Raw genomic sequence first — 13,717 nt, 5'->3', positions numbered from 1 at the left:
CTTTCATTGAGTAGCAGGTAGCCTCCCTTCCACACTCCGCCTCCAGATCCTGCACATGCAGGTTCACATGTTGAATTCACAAGTGAAACTAAATCATGGTGTGGTCTCCCCACCCGTCGCTGCTTGTGGGGAAAGTAGTGGAGCAGTGTCCTTGGTATTGTGCTACTGTCTCCAGCCTTTCCTTACAGGCTACCTGGTGATCAGCTAGAAACCATAGCTCTGGGCAGGGCATCACTGGTGGAGAGGTCAGACTCAGAAATGTGGGGCTGGAAGGGATCTTGAGAGGTTGTCTAGTCCAGTTCCCTGTGCTGAGGCAGGACCAAGTAAACCGAGACCATCCGGACAGGTGTCTGTCCAGCCTGTTAACCTCGGGGTGGGGGTGGGGGTGGGGGGGTGTCCCACAACCTTCCTTAGACTAGTCTAGAGCTTAACTTTAACTTTAGAGTTAAGTAATAAAAGCTTTCTAACCTTAATCGCCCTTGCTGTAGATTAAGCCCAATACTACTTCCCACCATCAGTGGACATGGAGAACAATTGTTCTCCATCCTCTTTTTAGAACCGCCCTTAGCACATAAGACTGTTGTTCGGTGCCCCCCCAGCCATCTTTTCTCAACGCTAAACATACCAAGTTTTTAAACCTTTCCTCATAGGTCAGGGTTTCTAAACCTTTTTATTGCTTGTGTTGCGCTCCTCTGGACTCTCCAGTTTGTTCACATCTTTCCTAAAGCGTGGGGCCCAGAACTGGGCGCAATCCTCCAGCTGAGACCTCCCCAGGACCGAGTAGAGTGGGGCAGTGACCTCTCCTCGTACATCCCAGAATATTAATCCTTTCTTGCCATTGCATCACACTGACTCCTAGTCAATTTGTGATCCACTATAACCCCCATGTTTCCCTTTTCAGCAGTGTTACCGCCTAGCCAGTTATTCCCCATTTAATAGCTGTGCGTTTGATTCCCCCCATTCCTAAATGTAGTACTTTGCACTTGTCTTTAGTGAATTTAATCTTGATTTCAGATCAGTTCTCTAATTTGCCAAGATCCTCTAATTCTAATCCTATTCTCCACAGTGCTTGCAACCCTCCCAGCTTGTATAATTCAAAAACTTTATAAGCATACTTTCCACTCAATTATCCAAGTCATTAACAGAAATATTTAGTACTGGTCCCACAGGGTTTGTTCAGGGCCCATTAGATATGTCCTCCTAGTCTGACAGTGAGCCATTGATAACTACTCTTTTGAGTTTGAGCCTTCAACCAATTGTTCGCCCATCTTGACTAACAGCCATTGATGGACCTATCCTCCATGAACTTATCTAGTTCTTTTTTGAACCCTGTTCTAGTCTTGGCCTTCACAACATCCTCTGGCAAGGAGTTCCACAGGTTGACTGCGTTATGTGGAAAAATACTTCAAGGAGGTTTTAAACCAACAAAAGGAAGTATTTTTCCACATAACGCAGTCAACCTGTGGAACTCCTTGCCAGAGGATGTTGTGAAGGCCAAGACTAGAACAGGGTTCAAAAAAGAACTAGATAAGTTCATGGAGGATAGGTCCATCAATGGCTATTAGCCAGGATGGGCGGGGATGGTGTCCCTAGCCTCTGTTTACCAGAAGCTGGGAATGGGCAACAGGGGATGAATCACTTGATTCCCTGTTCTGTTCATTCCCTCTGGGGCACCTGGCATTGGCCACTGTCAGAAGACAGGATACCGGGCTAGATGGACCTTTGGTCTGACCCAGTCTGGCCGTTCTGTTCTTATCTTCTGGTACAGTAGATCTGGGGGTATGCAGAGGTCTTCCAGGGGGTCCATCAACTCATCTAGATATCTGCCTAGTTTTAGAACAGGCTCCATAAAAAGCACTAGCGACATCAGGACAAACTCAAATGTCATCCAATGACTTGTTTATACTGCTCTGTAGACTATACACTGACCTGTAAGTGCTATATTTCTAGTCCAGTTGATTTAGTTTATAATAATGGTAAGAAGGAGACAGCCCGCCTTTGTTCAGCCCTAGTGTGCTGGGACCCTCTTGTATGCTTGGTCTTACGTACCCCACGTTTCTCCTCACTTGAGAATCAATCAGCCTCCTGAAAGGGGCAGAGTAGTCTGGGAAAGCGGAGAGCCATCACTCTGGTAATCTAACCTCAACCGCAGTTCCCTGATTTCTTATGGGCATGTCCCATAGGCCAGTGTCAAAAGCCTGCTGTTGGGCTACACAGATTCCAGAGATCTGCTGTTATCCACAGGGATCTGCTGGCTAACGAAATGTCGCAGTAAGTGGCTCTTGGCTGGTCAGATGCCTGCGTCTTGGACAGTCCAAGCTGATACAACTCCAGGCACTTGAGGGGGTGGTAGCTGCTGAAACTCCATTTATAACTCTGGGGTTGTAGGCTCTGTACCTGAGCTGTTGAAATTGGCAGCTTCCTTTTTATCTCCAAATTGGCTTTTCTGTTTCAGAACTAGCACGCAAACCACATTAGATTGTCAGGGCCGCAGAGTCAGGGGCTCAAATGTTAGATGCCAAAGCAAGTTGCTTGCTCAACCTCCATTTGATCAGCTCCACAAACGCATTCTCAGACCGTCTCGAACTACGTGGTTGCATAGTGTTCTTCTTCCACAGGATCCTGGCTTCAATTCACCTCGCTCCACTCTAACTTTCTCCTTTCTCCCCTTACAGTGTTTGGGATGGTGCCTTTCTTAAATTCCATCCTTGGGACCATGCTGCCAATGCTGGGAATGGCCAAACAGGACCACATGAAGTCTGTGTTTTGCTATGGTAAGGTGGCTTGCTCCTTTTTACTGAGGCTGTGCTGGCTTCTGAAGGGTTGTCTTTGGGAGCTGTATCTCCCTTAGCTTTCACAGTAAAGGAACTCCCCTCTTTCTGTGGAGGAAAGACTCAGCCCAGAGGCCGGGGGGGTTGTTTCAGAGCAGACCTGCAGTATTGGCTTTGGGAGATGGCTGCCTTGGGGGTAGGATACCGAGCCTTTCATTTCTAGGGCACTGGCTTGACTCTAACCCAGGTCAGTTCCTCCCCCTTGCCTGTTCAATGCCCTATAAAATGGGTGAGGAGGGAGCAGTGGGATCTTTGGTTCGGGACATGGTCTCTTGTGTTGCAGAAAATGTAACAGTTGGTGGACCGAGGGCGGTGGACAAGGAGTCTGAACTCTCTCCTAGCTGGGGGCAGTGCGGAAGCCCGTTGGGCAAGGATGTGAGTGGTGGCGGGGTGATGAATTTGAGGTGGGAGGCAAGTCACAGAGGACTAAAATGGCTTTGTAGGGGGTGAGGAATGTCCCCTTTTGCCAACTGAGGTGGGAAAACTTGAATGAAAGCTTGACGGATCGATCCTAGTCTCAGAACTGTGGCAGCACCACTGCTGCATCTTCTCCCCAAATCTACTTCCAGCAGGCCTAGGAACCCTCCTGTTTCTCCCCATCCCTCAAGCAGCATGAACTAAACTCAGGCCTTTACCTGGTCACAGTTCTGAACAAAGTAATTGCTGTGCTGGGATTTTCTCGCACTTCATTTCTGCCAATTATCTCCACACCTAAAATGGGTAAAGTACTTTACTTTAGAAAACCTAGGTCCTTCCCCAAAGAGATTACTAACTAGAAGCTTCCTGGAGCGGGGGTGGGGAGGGGCTCGTACAGTACAGTGAACTCGCTGGTCTCAAAACTGCTGTCAGAGGCAGGAGACCAAGTGTCCTTGGCTTTCAGTGACATTTTTTGCCTCTAGAGTGAAATTTACTGAAGATGTACAGAATTGAACATCTCGGAGTTCGCCCACAGCCTCCGCTCAGTGACACTCATTAAACTCTGTGACGTGGCTGGGCCGGAGTGGAAAACGTGAGCCTAGAGCTGGGGGGGGTGTCAGAAAATCTGGAGACGAGCTGAGCTTTTCGTGCTTGTGAGCTGTAGCTGACACCTATGCTGGGTCTCCCTTTTGACGCCAGCTGGTGCTGCCCACGCAGCCGAGAGCAGGCTTTGGGCCTGCGTTCTGTTGGTCGTCTGGCACATTGGGTCAAATTTGATGTGGTTCTTGGTGTGTCTGGCTGGTGAGTTAGTCTCTTTGTAACCACCTGCCCCCGTTGGGCTTTACTGGGCTATTGTGTTACTATCTTACAGCCCAAGACAGAGTCCCGTAGTCGTCCCAGGAACCTGGCGGTGACATTGTCATCTCAAATATCCCAGTAGAGGATGCACTAAACTTGTCTTCCTTTATCAGCTAGCTGAGACGAGAAGGGCAGGTCTGTGCGAGCACCATTCTCCTTTCAAAGGCTTTGTCAGATGCAGCGGCTTTGCTCTCAACCCTGCTGGGCGAGCAGCCTCTTTGGCCAGCCCATCCCCACCTGCTGCTGTCTGAACGCCGGGGCCGTGCTGGGGCAGCTCTGTATTGGGAGCAAATGGATTCAGGCAGAACCTTTTGAATGGCCCTCAAGCTGCAGGGGAGAGATTTCTGTGCCCTCGCTCTGCAGCACATCTAGTCTGGGAAACTAGCTCTTGTTGCTGGAATAACACAGCGAGATCGAGAGACTCTGGGTTTGCTCGAATGCAGTAATCGGAATCTCTCTCCGGTGCTAACACAAGCCAGTGGACCCCACTGACAGTGAATGCTGATGCACTGAACGGTTTGAAGCATAATGGAAATTGCCAAACAACTTTCATGCGTCATTGCAGATTTCCCAAGGAGTTAGAGTAAAACTTCTGTGAGGAGGAAAAATATTTGTAGTTGTATGTGAAGCTTGTTTAAATATCCCTCGTGCCTCACTCAGCCAGCAATTTGGCGCTCGAGTCCGTGCTGTCAATGGCGTTGCAGTTGCTGGCTAGTCACCACTGAGTCCGCCAGACAGAAGTTGGTTCTCATGCGGGCAGCTTGTCTTTCCAGTAGAATGACGCTCTCGTCTAGGGCTGCCATGCAGCACTGAGTGCTAAATATCTTCAGTGTCTTACAAACCATGAACGCTCGTTCCCCCTCTCTGCAGAAGGTCATTCAGTCTCCCCGTTTCCTCGGGGCAGCTGCAGCACACAGGCAGTGACTGGGCAAAGGGCAGTGAGTTGGCATCAAGGCACGGAGCACCCCTTGGGCATTCTTGATTGCTTGTCCTGTGTTCATTCCTCAGAGAACACCGCCTTTGTCGTACGCAAGGGGCTGGACGCTCCCAGGGGCTGGGCCAGCAAAGCACTTAGGCAGGTGCTTGATTTTAAGCCTGTGCTTGCCCCATTGACTGGCTTAGTGGGACTACTTTGATGCATGGTGTATACTCTACCGTAGCACCTTCGTCAGGGCTGAGGACTCCGTGATGCCAGGTGCTGTACAAACAGAACAGAAATGGCCCCTGCCCCAAAGAGCATACATGGGAGTACATCTGGTGTCTTACCCTTCCATCTCGGCCTGGATCCAAGGAGCAGTACTGGCCCGCCTGGCATGCAGAGGCCTCTCTGCACCAGAGGCCTAACCCTTGTCGGTTTTTGTAGCCAGTGAGGCAGAGGAGGGCGAGGTAGCTTTGTGGATATTTATGGAGAGCTCCTCCCAAGCGTGGGGGCAGCACGGGCGAAGGGGCTTTGCCCTGGGTCAGGGCTGGAAGGCCCAGCACACTGGGGGGGCTGATGCCTAGAAATGGAGCTAAAAGCTAAACAACTGGGACCCAGAAGTCAGGAGACTAGCAATCCCAAGTCTCTTCAAACTAATGTCCAAGGGTAGCTGGTTGTGGGTGCCCTCCCTGCAAATCGCCTGGTGAGTAGTGATGGGAAGGAGGCTGCAGGGAGCAGAGCCTGGGCAGCTGTAGCTGCATCTTTCTATCTTCATCCTGCTAAAGGCCACACAGCTGTTACAACGGCTGCAGATCCCTGCGTGCAGCTTGGGGCAGAACAAGACCGTGAATGCCCCACCCCCACGAGGTCCCTCCAGCTGAGACCACTTCCTCAGCCAGGATCCTTCACATTCCATTTTCCTGACCCCCAGAAAAAGCCCAACCAGTTTCTCCATGGCAGAGACTGGGCATCACTTCCCCCAGTGACCAGACCTCAGTCTTTGCATGTCCGTTTCCGTCTCTCCTCTGGCTAGGTCAGTGTTGCACTGTAAACCCGGGTCTCTGGCTTGTGGCCGTGAAGTTCCCAAGCCTGCACTTGGGCATCCGCACTGCATTGTAAACCCGGGCTTGCAATTGTTGGACCGGGGTCTCCCAGCCGTGCTTACGCTGCACTATGCAGCCCTCCAGACTTGGGTCTGGGGCTTGAGCGCCATTCACACTGCAGTACGACAGGGCTTGGCCCAGGGTCACGGTGACTCTGGCTCTGACCCTCTCCCCAGCTAGGACTCTGGTCCTGAGCGCTTGCTAACCTGAGTCAGACGGTTTTGTGAGTGGATGGAAGAGGGGCTTGGGCTCATATCCGAGTCGGTCTGGGCTGAGTGGGCAGTGTAGATGTACCCTGTGTGCCAGGGCAGGCTGGCTCTGTGGACCTTAGTACTGTAAGAAAAGGAAACTCAGGTAAGAGCAGGTCAATTTCCGTGTGCTGCAGCATGCCGGGGCCTCGGCTGTGTTACAGGGACTCTGGCAGCAGCGTGCCCAGGGTGGGAAGCATGTTCTTCCTTCAACTCAATGATGAATTTGGGATGTTCGTAGTGGAGTTGGGTGTGTAAAAGGATATGAAGGCAGCAAGTGCAAGCCCTCAAAATTCACCAAACTCTTCATTGGCACTGATTAAAATGCCCAAACGGCTCCCATTTGGCAGAAGTCTCCTCCGCTGCAGTGCCAGGGAAGCTGGAGGGGACACTAAATACGGGCATCACAGTGCGGAACGGAGAGGGTAGCTCTGCACCCCACACTGGAGACACTCCTGGAAATCCCATGGTGAACGGTCTGGGCCCTTCTGTGCTAACCTGAAAAAAATAGGAAGGCAGGACTTGAAAAATCTACATGGCTGGCCCAAGGAGTAAACCAGCAGTTCTCAAACGTTTGTCCTGGTGACCCCTTTCACACAGCAAGCCTCTGAGTGCCACCCCCCCTCCCCCGCCAATAAATGAAAAACACCTTATTATATGTTTAACCCCATTATAAATGCTGGAGGCAAAGCAGGGTTCGGAGTGGAGGCTGACAGCTCGTTAACCCCCCCATGTAATAACCTCGCGACCCTCTGAGGGTCCCGACCCCCAGTTTGAGACCCCCTGGAGTAAATGAATCCGCTGGGGGAGAACCTGTGCTAGCCTGGCCCCTCATCTTAAAGGAAGGAGGAGGTTGTGGGCCAGGGCTGCTGTAGCAGTCTGTCAGTCTAGCTAGTGTCGTTAATTTAATGTTTAAAAACCACCCCCCTCTTCCCCTGTTCTTTCCCGTCCTAGACCAGGGTGTGCTTCTCCCACACAGTCACCTGCCTTGTTGTGCCGAGCAGAAAGGAGAGAACGCACACGTTTCTTGCCCACCCCTCGTGTATTTGAGTAGGAAACTTTACCAGCCACCTGCTGGTCAGACCTATTGATTAGTCAAAGACTGTTCCAAACCATGAGGAGGATCCACTCTGCAGGGGAACCCTCTGGGTTGGGTTCTGCACAGAGCCTGAACACCAGGTCTCCTCTTTGCTTTCCAAATGGACTAAGTCGAGACATAAGCCCCGCTTCGGACTCGACATGCCAGTTGTCAGGAGCTGTTGCACCGAAATGGGGACTAAAGGTCTTAAATCCAGGCCTTAAACCACAGGAACAACCCAGTAAAAGCATCCTGTCGACTTGAGACTGCTGCAGACCTCTCCTACAGGCCACACCTTCAGTGCTGGAGGTCTGTGGTGCTTCTGCTAGTCAAGTGTTACAGGGGAATTGCTCCAGCACCAGGACGCTGGATATTCCTCAAATAGCAGCATCTCCAACCTCAGTCGAAAGCCTGCTGTTCACTGTGTGTGTGTGTGTGTGTGTGTGTGTGTGATATCTAAATGTAAGTACATCTGTCTTGTAGCTCTGCAGCATTTCAGTGAGAGCATCCAGGAATACCTGGCGAACTTGGATAAAGCGCCTGACCCCACTGTAAGGAAAGACACCTTCTCCAATGAGATCTTCAACGCCTACGATGTGCTCTTCAACATCTGGCTGCAGAGCCGGGAGGCCAAGGTGCGGCTGTGTCATTTGGTAGTGTGGTGTGGCTACAGCCCTGAGCAGTTGCGTGGCAGTGGGTTTCTCCCTTCCCCCTAAATCTCCATTGTCAGACTGGGCCTCCCACTGTTTATGCAGGGGTCTGTAGTCTGCCTTTCTCCACCATCCCACCCTAAAGACACTGGCTGAAGAAGCACCTGTCTTGCTCTCGAACACCATGCCAGTGTTTGCCCTCTGGGACAGCTGTAGTTGTCGCTCCGTCCCTAAGTTACGCAGCTTGGCGTGGGAGAGTTGTGTGCACCCCTTGCTAGCATCAGGGTGTCAGCTGAACCTAAGGGAGAGGAGGCAAGATCCAAACCCTATGCAGGAAGAAACCGGGCATGCTTCATCTAGCTGGATGTGGGCGTGACGGAAGGTGGCCTGGCTACACCATCCACCCTCTCTGTCAGCACCTGGTGCCAATGGCTCCTTTGAATGCACGGTGAGACCCAGCTCCCCTTGCCCTTGGGTTGGTGGAGCAGTGTGGGCAAATTACACTGCCGCTGCACCTTTCGCTGGGTCCTCGGAGCTTGCTCGGTCTGCGTAGTGGCTAGCCTGAGATGTCTCCTGGCACCCGAGGAGCACAAACCAACCCCTCTGCCCGTCGTGCTGCTGTGGGGGCAGTGTTGGCGCCAGCCTTGCAGCACAGGGCTCGGGCTGGCTGCGCAGTCTGACGCTTGAAGGCTGTTTCTGTCCCTGCAGCTGAGACTCGCTGTCGTGAAGGCTCTTGGGCCCATGAGTCACCTGATGCCCAGCGAAAAGCTCGAGGAGCAGCTCCCGAGACTGGTGCCGGGAATTCTCGCTCTCTACAAGAAGCATGTGGAGGCCTTTTATGTGACCAAGGTAAATGGCTCAGCACGCTGCTCCCGTGGGACTGAGGGGCCCCCTCTTGTGTCCCCCCCACAGCTACCTGTAATCCATGTATGTGTGCTCCTTGGAGCATTGACTGGGGTGCTCCCAGGGGTGGGGGTGGGACAGGGACAGGAGAGCAGATTGCCTGTCCGATAGGCTCCCCGTGGGTGTGCACGTGCTCAGTACAAGCTGCGTACCCCTCGAGGACCCACAGTCCTGTCGCTTCCTTTCCTGCTAGGCCCTTCTAGTCTGCCCAGCACAGTCTGGCTGCGCTCCAGGCTTTGGCAGCCAAGGAGCAGTTCGAAGGTTCCCCTTCGTGTCACCCAGGCGGTTACAAATCCTGCCTGGTCTAAACGCTCTGGCTTGGCCCCACTGAGGCTGGCCAGTGTGGTATTGGCAGGTGCTGATACCTCTTCCCCAAAGGCTGAACCTGCCATTGGCCAGGGTCCGGCTAGTGCTACCATGTGCCTCTCTTTGTCGGGGAGGGGCAGAGTCTAGCACTCCCTCTGCCCCATGTCCTACTCTGGTGCTGGGACCGCTGTATTTCCTTCTGTCCTGGACTCCTTGCTCTGCTTGTTCTTGGCTCCCGCTGCCTGTAAGGGGAGGACTTCCAGGCGAGCCTCCCAAGACAGTGCTGTTCGCAGAGAAGCGATGGCTGGGTTGGTCGTCTGCCGGCTGCAGCAGCCCGTATGTGGAGGTGCTGCTCTGTGGCTGGCTGCAGCAGGAGAATGGGGGAAGGTGGAGGAGTTCCAGAAACCTCCTTGGTGCTTTACCCACAGCAGTTGGATGATGATTGCACTTGTTCTACTGCAGCCCCGTCCCGGTAGCTCAGCGCACGCTGGGATGGCGTCTCTCTGCTCCCAATCGCCAAGTCGTTACCCTTTCACTTCCAGCGGGGCGGTGGTTCCTTTTCCTCGTGCTAATCACAGCATTGCAATGTCTTTCTGAGCAGAGCTTGTGCCAGATTCTTGAGGCTTCCGTCAACTTTGGCAGCCGCACTCTGGACACGCAGCTTGATGCCCTTCTGAGCACCCTGCATCCCCAGGTAAGGAGCGAGATGGGCCAGCAGGGCTGGGGGCTGGGGAGCCCAGACGTGTCTTAGGAAACGGCACGTGGGATCCGGAGCCTGGGGCTGCAGTTCACATCCGAGCGCTGCAGCCATCTTCATCCAGCTGAGAACTGGGGGTGTTGGGGGCCTCCTACCCGAAACTCTCCCCCACTTTGCAGAAGGAACTTCCCAGTCTAGAAAGCCCCCAGGCTCCAATTTGGAATGAGGCAGGAGAAATGTCTCCATTTAAACAGACCATATTTCTGGTTTGAGGGCAGGGGCCAGGCTGGCCAGCCTGTGCACGTTCCAGAAGGGGCGAGAGGTATTTGGAAGGAGCAGCCGCTGCTACCAGCACAGTTCAGGGCGAGCTGCCGAGGAACATGGAGCACGTTTCTCTGCTAGAGAGAAAGTTGGCTTGGTGCCTCCTAGCTGCCCTGAGGTGCTCCTGCTAGCAGAGAGCTCCTTCCCTGATGGCCCTTACCCTGGCCGGGGAGAGGAGGAGCCAGTCCCTTGCTAGCAGGATCAGAAGCTGTTTGCTCTCCTGCCCCAGCTGTCCTGAACAAGGGTCACACCCCACTCTCAGCGAAGCAGTAAAGACAGAATCCACAATCACGTGTGGAGAAAAGACCAACCCTTGAAAGGTTGAAAACTAGGCATGAGCAGCACCAAGTACTGCTAATAATCCCGGGAGCAAGATCGGCGTATCCTGGAGCATCTTATTCATGTGGGAGCCCTACAGGGGTGGTCTGGCACCAACCTCTAGATTAATCCTGTAACTGTTAAGCACCAGTTGTCCATGGTTTCTCAGTAGCATATACAGGAACTGAGGTTTCACCTTCATCCTAGTAGGGCAGGACTGTTGGCTCCATCTTTCGTGTGTGGTGTGTTTGGGATCTTTCTGGGTGGGGTGCCAAACCTTGGTAGGTGGGGGGGGGGGGAAGTCATGCATGGTTCTTTTGAGGTTGGAAAGGTGGGAGGTCACTGGCTTCCCGTGGTGGAGTCTGTAACTGGCTGGGAGCGTTCCTTGTTAGGTGCATCTAGGGGTAGGTTTGCATTGCCTAGGATTGTCCAGACTACGTACCTCTGGGACAGATGTCCTGGACTTGGCTGAAGATTCCAAGTGCTTCCCCACCAGCAACCAGTTTTCTCTTGCTAGCTGCTAAATGAACTTATTCCTATTGCAGCTTTTTAATGTCCCTGAGTATCTAATCTCGACAAACGCTCCCTCCCCTCCAAGCCCTTAGCACAGGGGAGGGCAAACTATGGCCCGTGGGCTGGATCCAGCCCCTGTTCCTCTTCAGCCTAGCCTGGGCCAGCCTATGGCTGCTGAACTCCTTCGCCAAACCATATGTGGGTTGAGGGAGTTGAGCCCCTTGATCAGATGGCCTCAGTCTATGGGGTGGCCCCCTTTTAAATCACGGTAATGTATTTTTAAGCTAATATTTAATTTTGTTTTCCTTTGGGGCCTGAAAGATCAGGTGCCCTGGGCTCCACACAGCTGGGGGATGGGCAACACACAAGGCATTGACGTGCTCTTCAGTGCCCTTCCTCCACCACTGCTTTGCCCAGGCTCCCAGCTGGAGTTGCTGATATGAGAGCCCGTCACACTGATAAACAAATGCTGTTAAAATGCTAACCCCCCAGTCTAACGCTAGCTGCACTAAGGTACCTGAAAACACCCGTTTTACCGGATGTGCTAGTCAGACAGCAGGCCTGTGACTATAGCAGAGGAACTGAAGATGGTGAGACCTGCGTGTAGAAAACTTTTTAACAGATAAAATAAGACTATAAGATAATGGATGTCAATCCTATGCAGACTGTATGCTAATGAAATAGTACTCTATATACAACTCTACATATAAAATGATGGGGTCTAAATTAGCTGTTAGCACTCAGAAAAGAGATCTTGGAGTCATTGTGAATAGTTCTCTGAAAACATCCACTCAATGTGCAGCGGCATCTAAAAAGTGAACAGAATGTTGGGAATCCTTAGGAAAGGGATAGAGAACCAGACAGAAAATATCATAATGCCTCTATAAATCCATGGTACGCCCACATCTTGAATACTGCGTGCAGATGTGGTCGCCCCATCTCAAAAAAGATGTATTGGAATTGGAAAAGGGACTGTGAAGGGCAACAGAAATGATTTGGGGTCTGGAACGGCTGCCATATGAGGAAAGATTAATAAGACTGAGACTTTTCAGCTTGGAAAAGAGACGGCTAAGTGGGGATGTGATAGAGGTCTATAGTGAATAAGGAAGTGTTGTTTACTCATTCTCAACACAAGAACTAGGGATCACCCAATGAAATTTAATAGGCAGCAGATCTAAAACAAAAGAAAATATTTCTTCACACAATGCATAATCAACCTGTGGAAGTCGTTACCAGGGGATATTGTGAAGGCCAAAACTATAACCGGGTTTAAAAAAAAAAAAAAAAAAAAGGACCTGTCCTCCAGGAACTTATCTAGTTCTGTCATAGACTTTAAGGTCAGAAGGGACCATTATGATCATCTAGTCCAGGGGTCGGCAACCTTTCAGAAGTGATGTGCCGAGTCCTCATTTATTCACTCTAAGTTAAATTTTCACATGCCAGTAATACATTTTAACGTTTTTAGAAGATCTTTCTATAAGTCTATAATATATAACTAAACTATTGTTGTATGTAAAGTAAATCAGGTTTTTGAAATGTTTAAGAAGCTTCATTTAAAATTAAATTTAAAATGCAGAGCCCCCCGGACTGGTGGCCAGGACCCGGGCAGTGTGAGTGCCACTGAAGATCAGCTCGCGTGCCGCCTTTGGCATGCGTGCCATAGGTTGCCTACCCCTGGTCTAGTCTGACCTCCTGCACAGCGCAGGCCACAGAATCTCACCCACCCACTCCTATAATAAACCCCTAACCTATGTCTGAGCTATTGAAGTCTTCAAATCCTGGTTTAAAGACTTCAAGTTGCAGAGAATCCTCCAGCCGGTGCCCCGTGCCCCACGCTATCGATGGCTATTAGCCAGGATGGGCAGGGATGTAACACTTTGCCAGAAGCTGGGAATGTCCGATAGGGGATGGATCACTTGATTCCCTGTTCTGCTCGTTCCGTCTGGGGCACCTGGCACCAGCCACTGTCGGAAGACAGGACACTGGGCTAGATGGACCATTGGTCTGACCCAGCCTGGCCGCTCACAAGGGCTTGTTCTCAGGGTCAGAAGTGGAGAGTGGAGTCCCTGATTTTAACCAATACAGTTATATAATAGTATCCGCCAAAAAGACCTGAACAGCCAGGATCTTTCTGGCACAAGTACAGACAATGAGCAGCTTGCTGCGGTATGCCAGTAAGAAATATGTCCTGTCTGCAAGCTGGAGAGGGAGCAGATGGGGAGGGGGGGGGGTCCCCAGATAAACTGCATATTAGAGCAGTCTGCAAAGAGCAATTTTTAGTATTTAAGAGGGGAGTCTGCAATGACTTGCAAAGGAAATAGATCGTGCTCTGATCTTGTTAAACTACACATGACATGGAAATGCGTAGCCACTCCCAAACCCACAACTAGCTGATCCCATATACCAAGGCCACTGCACCCCCCAGCTTGTCCAGTGAGCCTTGTCTCTGGAACCCGCGCGCTCTGCTAGCACTGAATGACCAGAGAGTGCTAAGGTCTGTGCCAGCAGGTGCACGCAGCTTCTCCAGCCTACTTCACAATGATCCAATGCCCAGA

General features: G+C 51.7%; 1 protein-coding gene across 5 annotated transcripts in view; it reads left to right on the top strand.

Moving 5' to 3' along the window:
* Positions 1-13,717, top strand: part of MROH1 (maestro heat like repeat family member 1) — a 114,651-nt gene that overhangs the window by 20,850 nt on the left and 80,084 nt on the right. For all 5 annotated transcript variants that reach the window (XR_010598037.1, XM_005291142.5, XM_065582269.1 and 2 more), the window contains exons 6-9: positions 2,676-2,774; positions 7,938-8,089; positions 8,813-8,953; positions 9,915-10,007. Coding sequence is in view for 4 of the 5 variants with exons in the window: in XM_005291142.5 (XP_005291199.2) it covers positions 2,676-2,774; positions 7,938-8,089; positions 8,813-8,953; positions 9,915-10,007 (485 nt within the window). In the remaining variant the exon portion in view is untranslated. The remainder of the gene's footprint in view (positions 1-2,675; positions 2,775-7,937; positions 8,090-8,812; positions 8,954-9,914; positions 10,008-13,717) is intronic.

The sequence above is a fragment of the Chrysemys picta genome, chromosome 2 (genome assembly GCF_011386835.1).
Source record: "Chrysemys picta bellii isolate R12L10 chromosome 2, ASM1138683v2, whole genome shotgun sequence".
Taxonomy (NCBI): Eukaryota; Metazoa; Chordata; order Testudines; family Emydidae; genus Chrysemys; species Chrysemys picta.
This window is presented reverse-complemented; position numbering and strand designations above follow the sequence as displayed.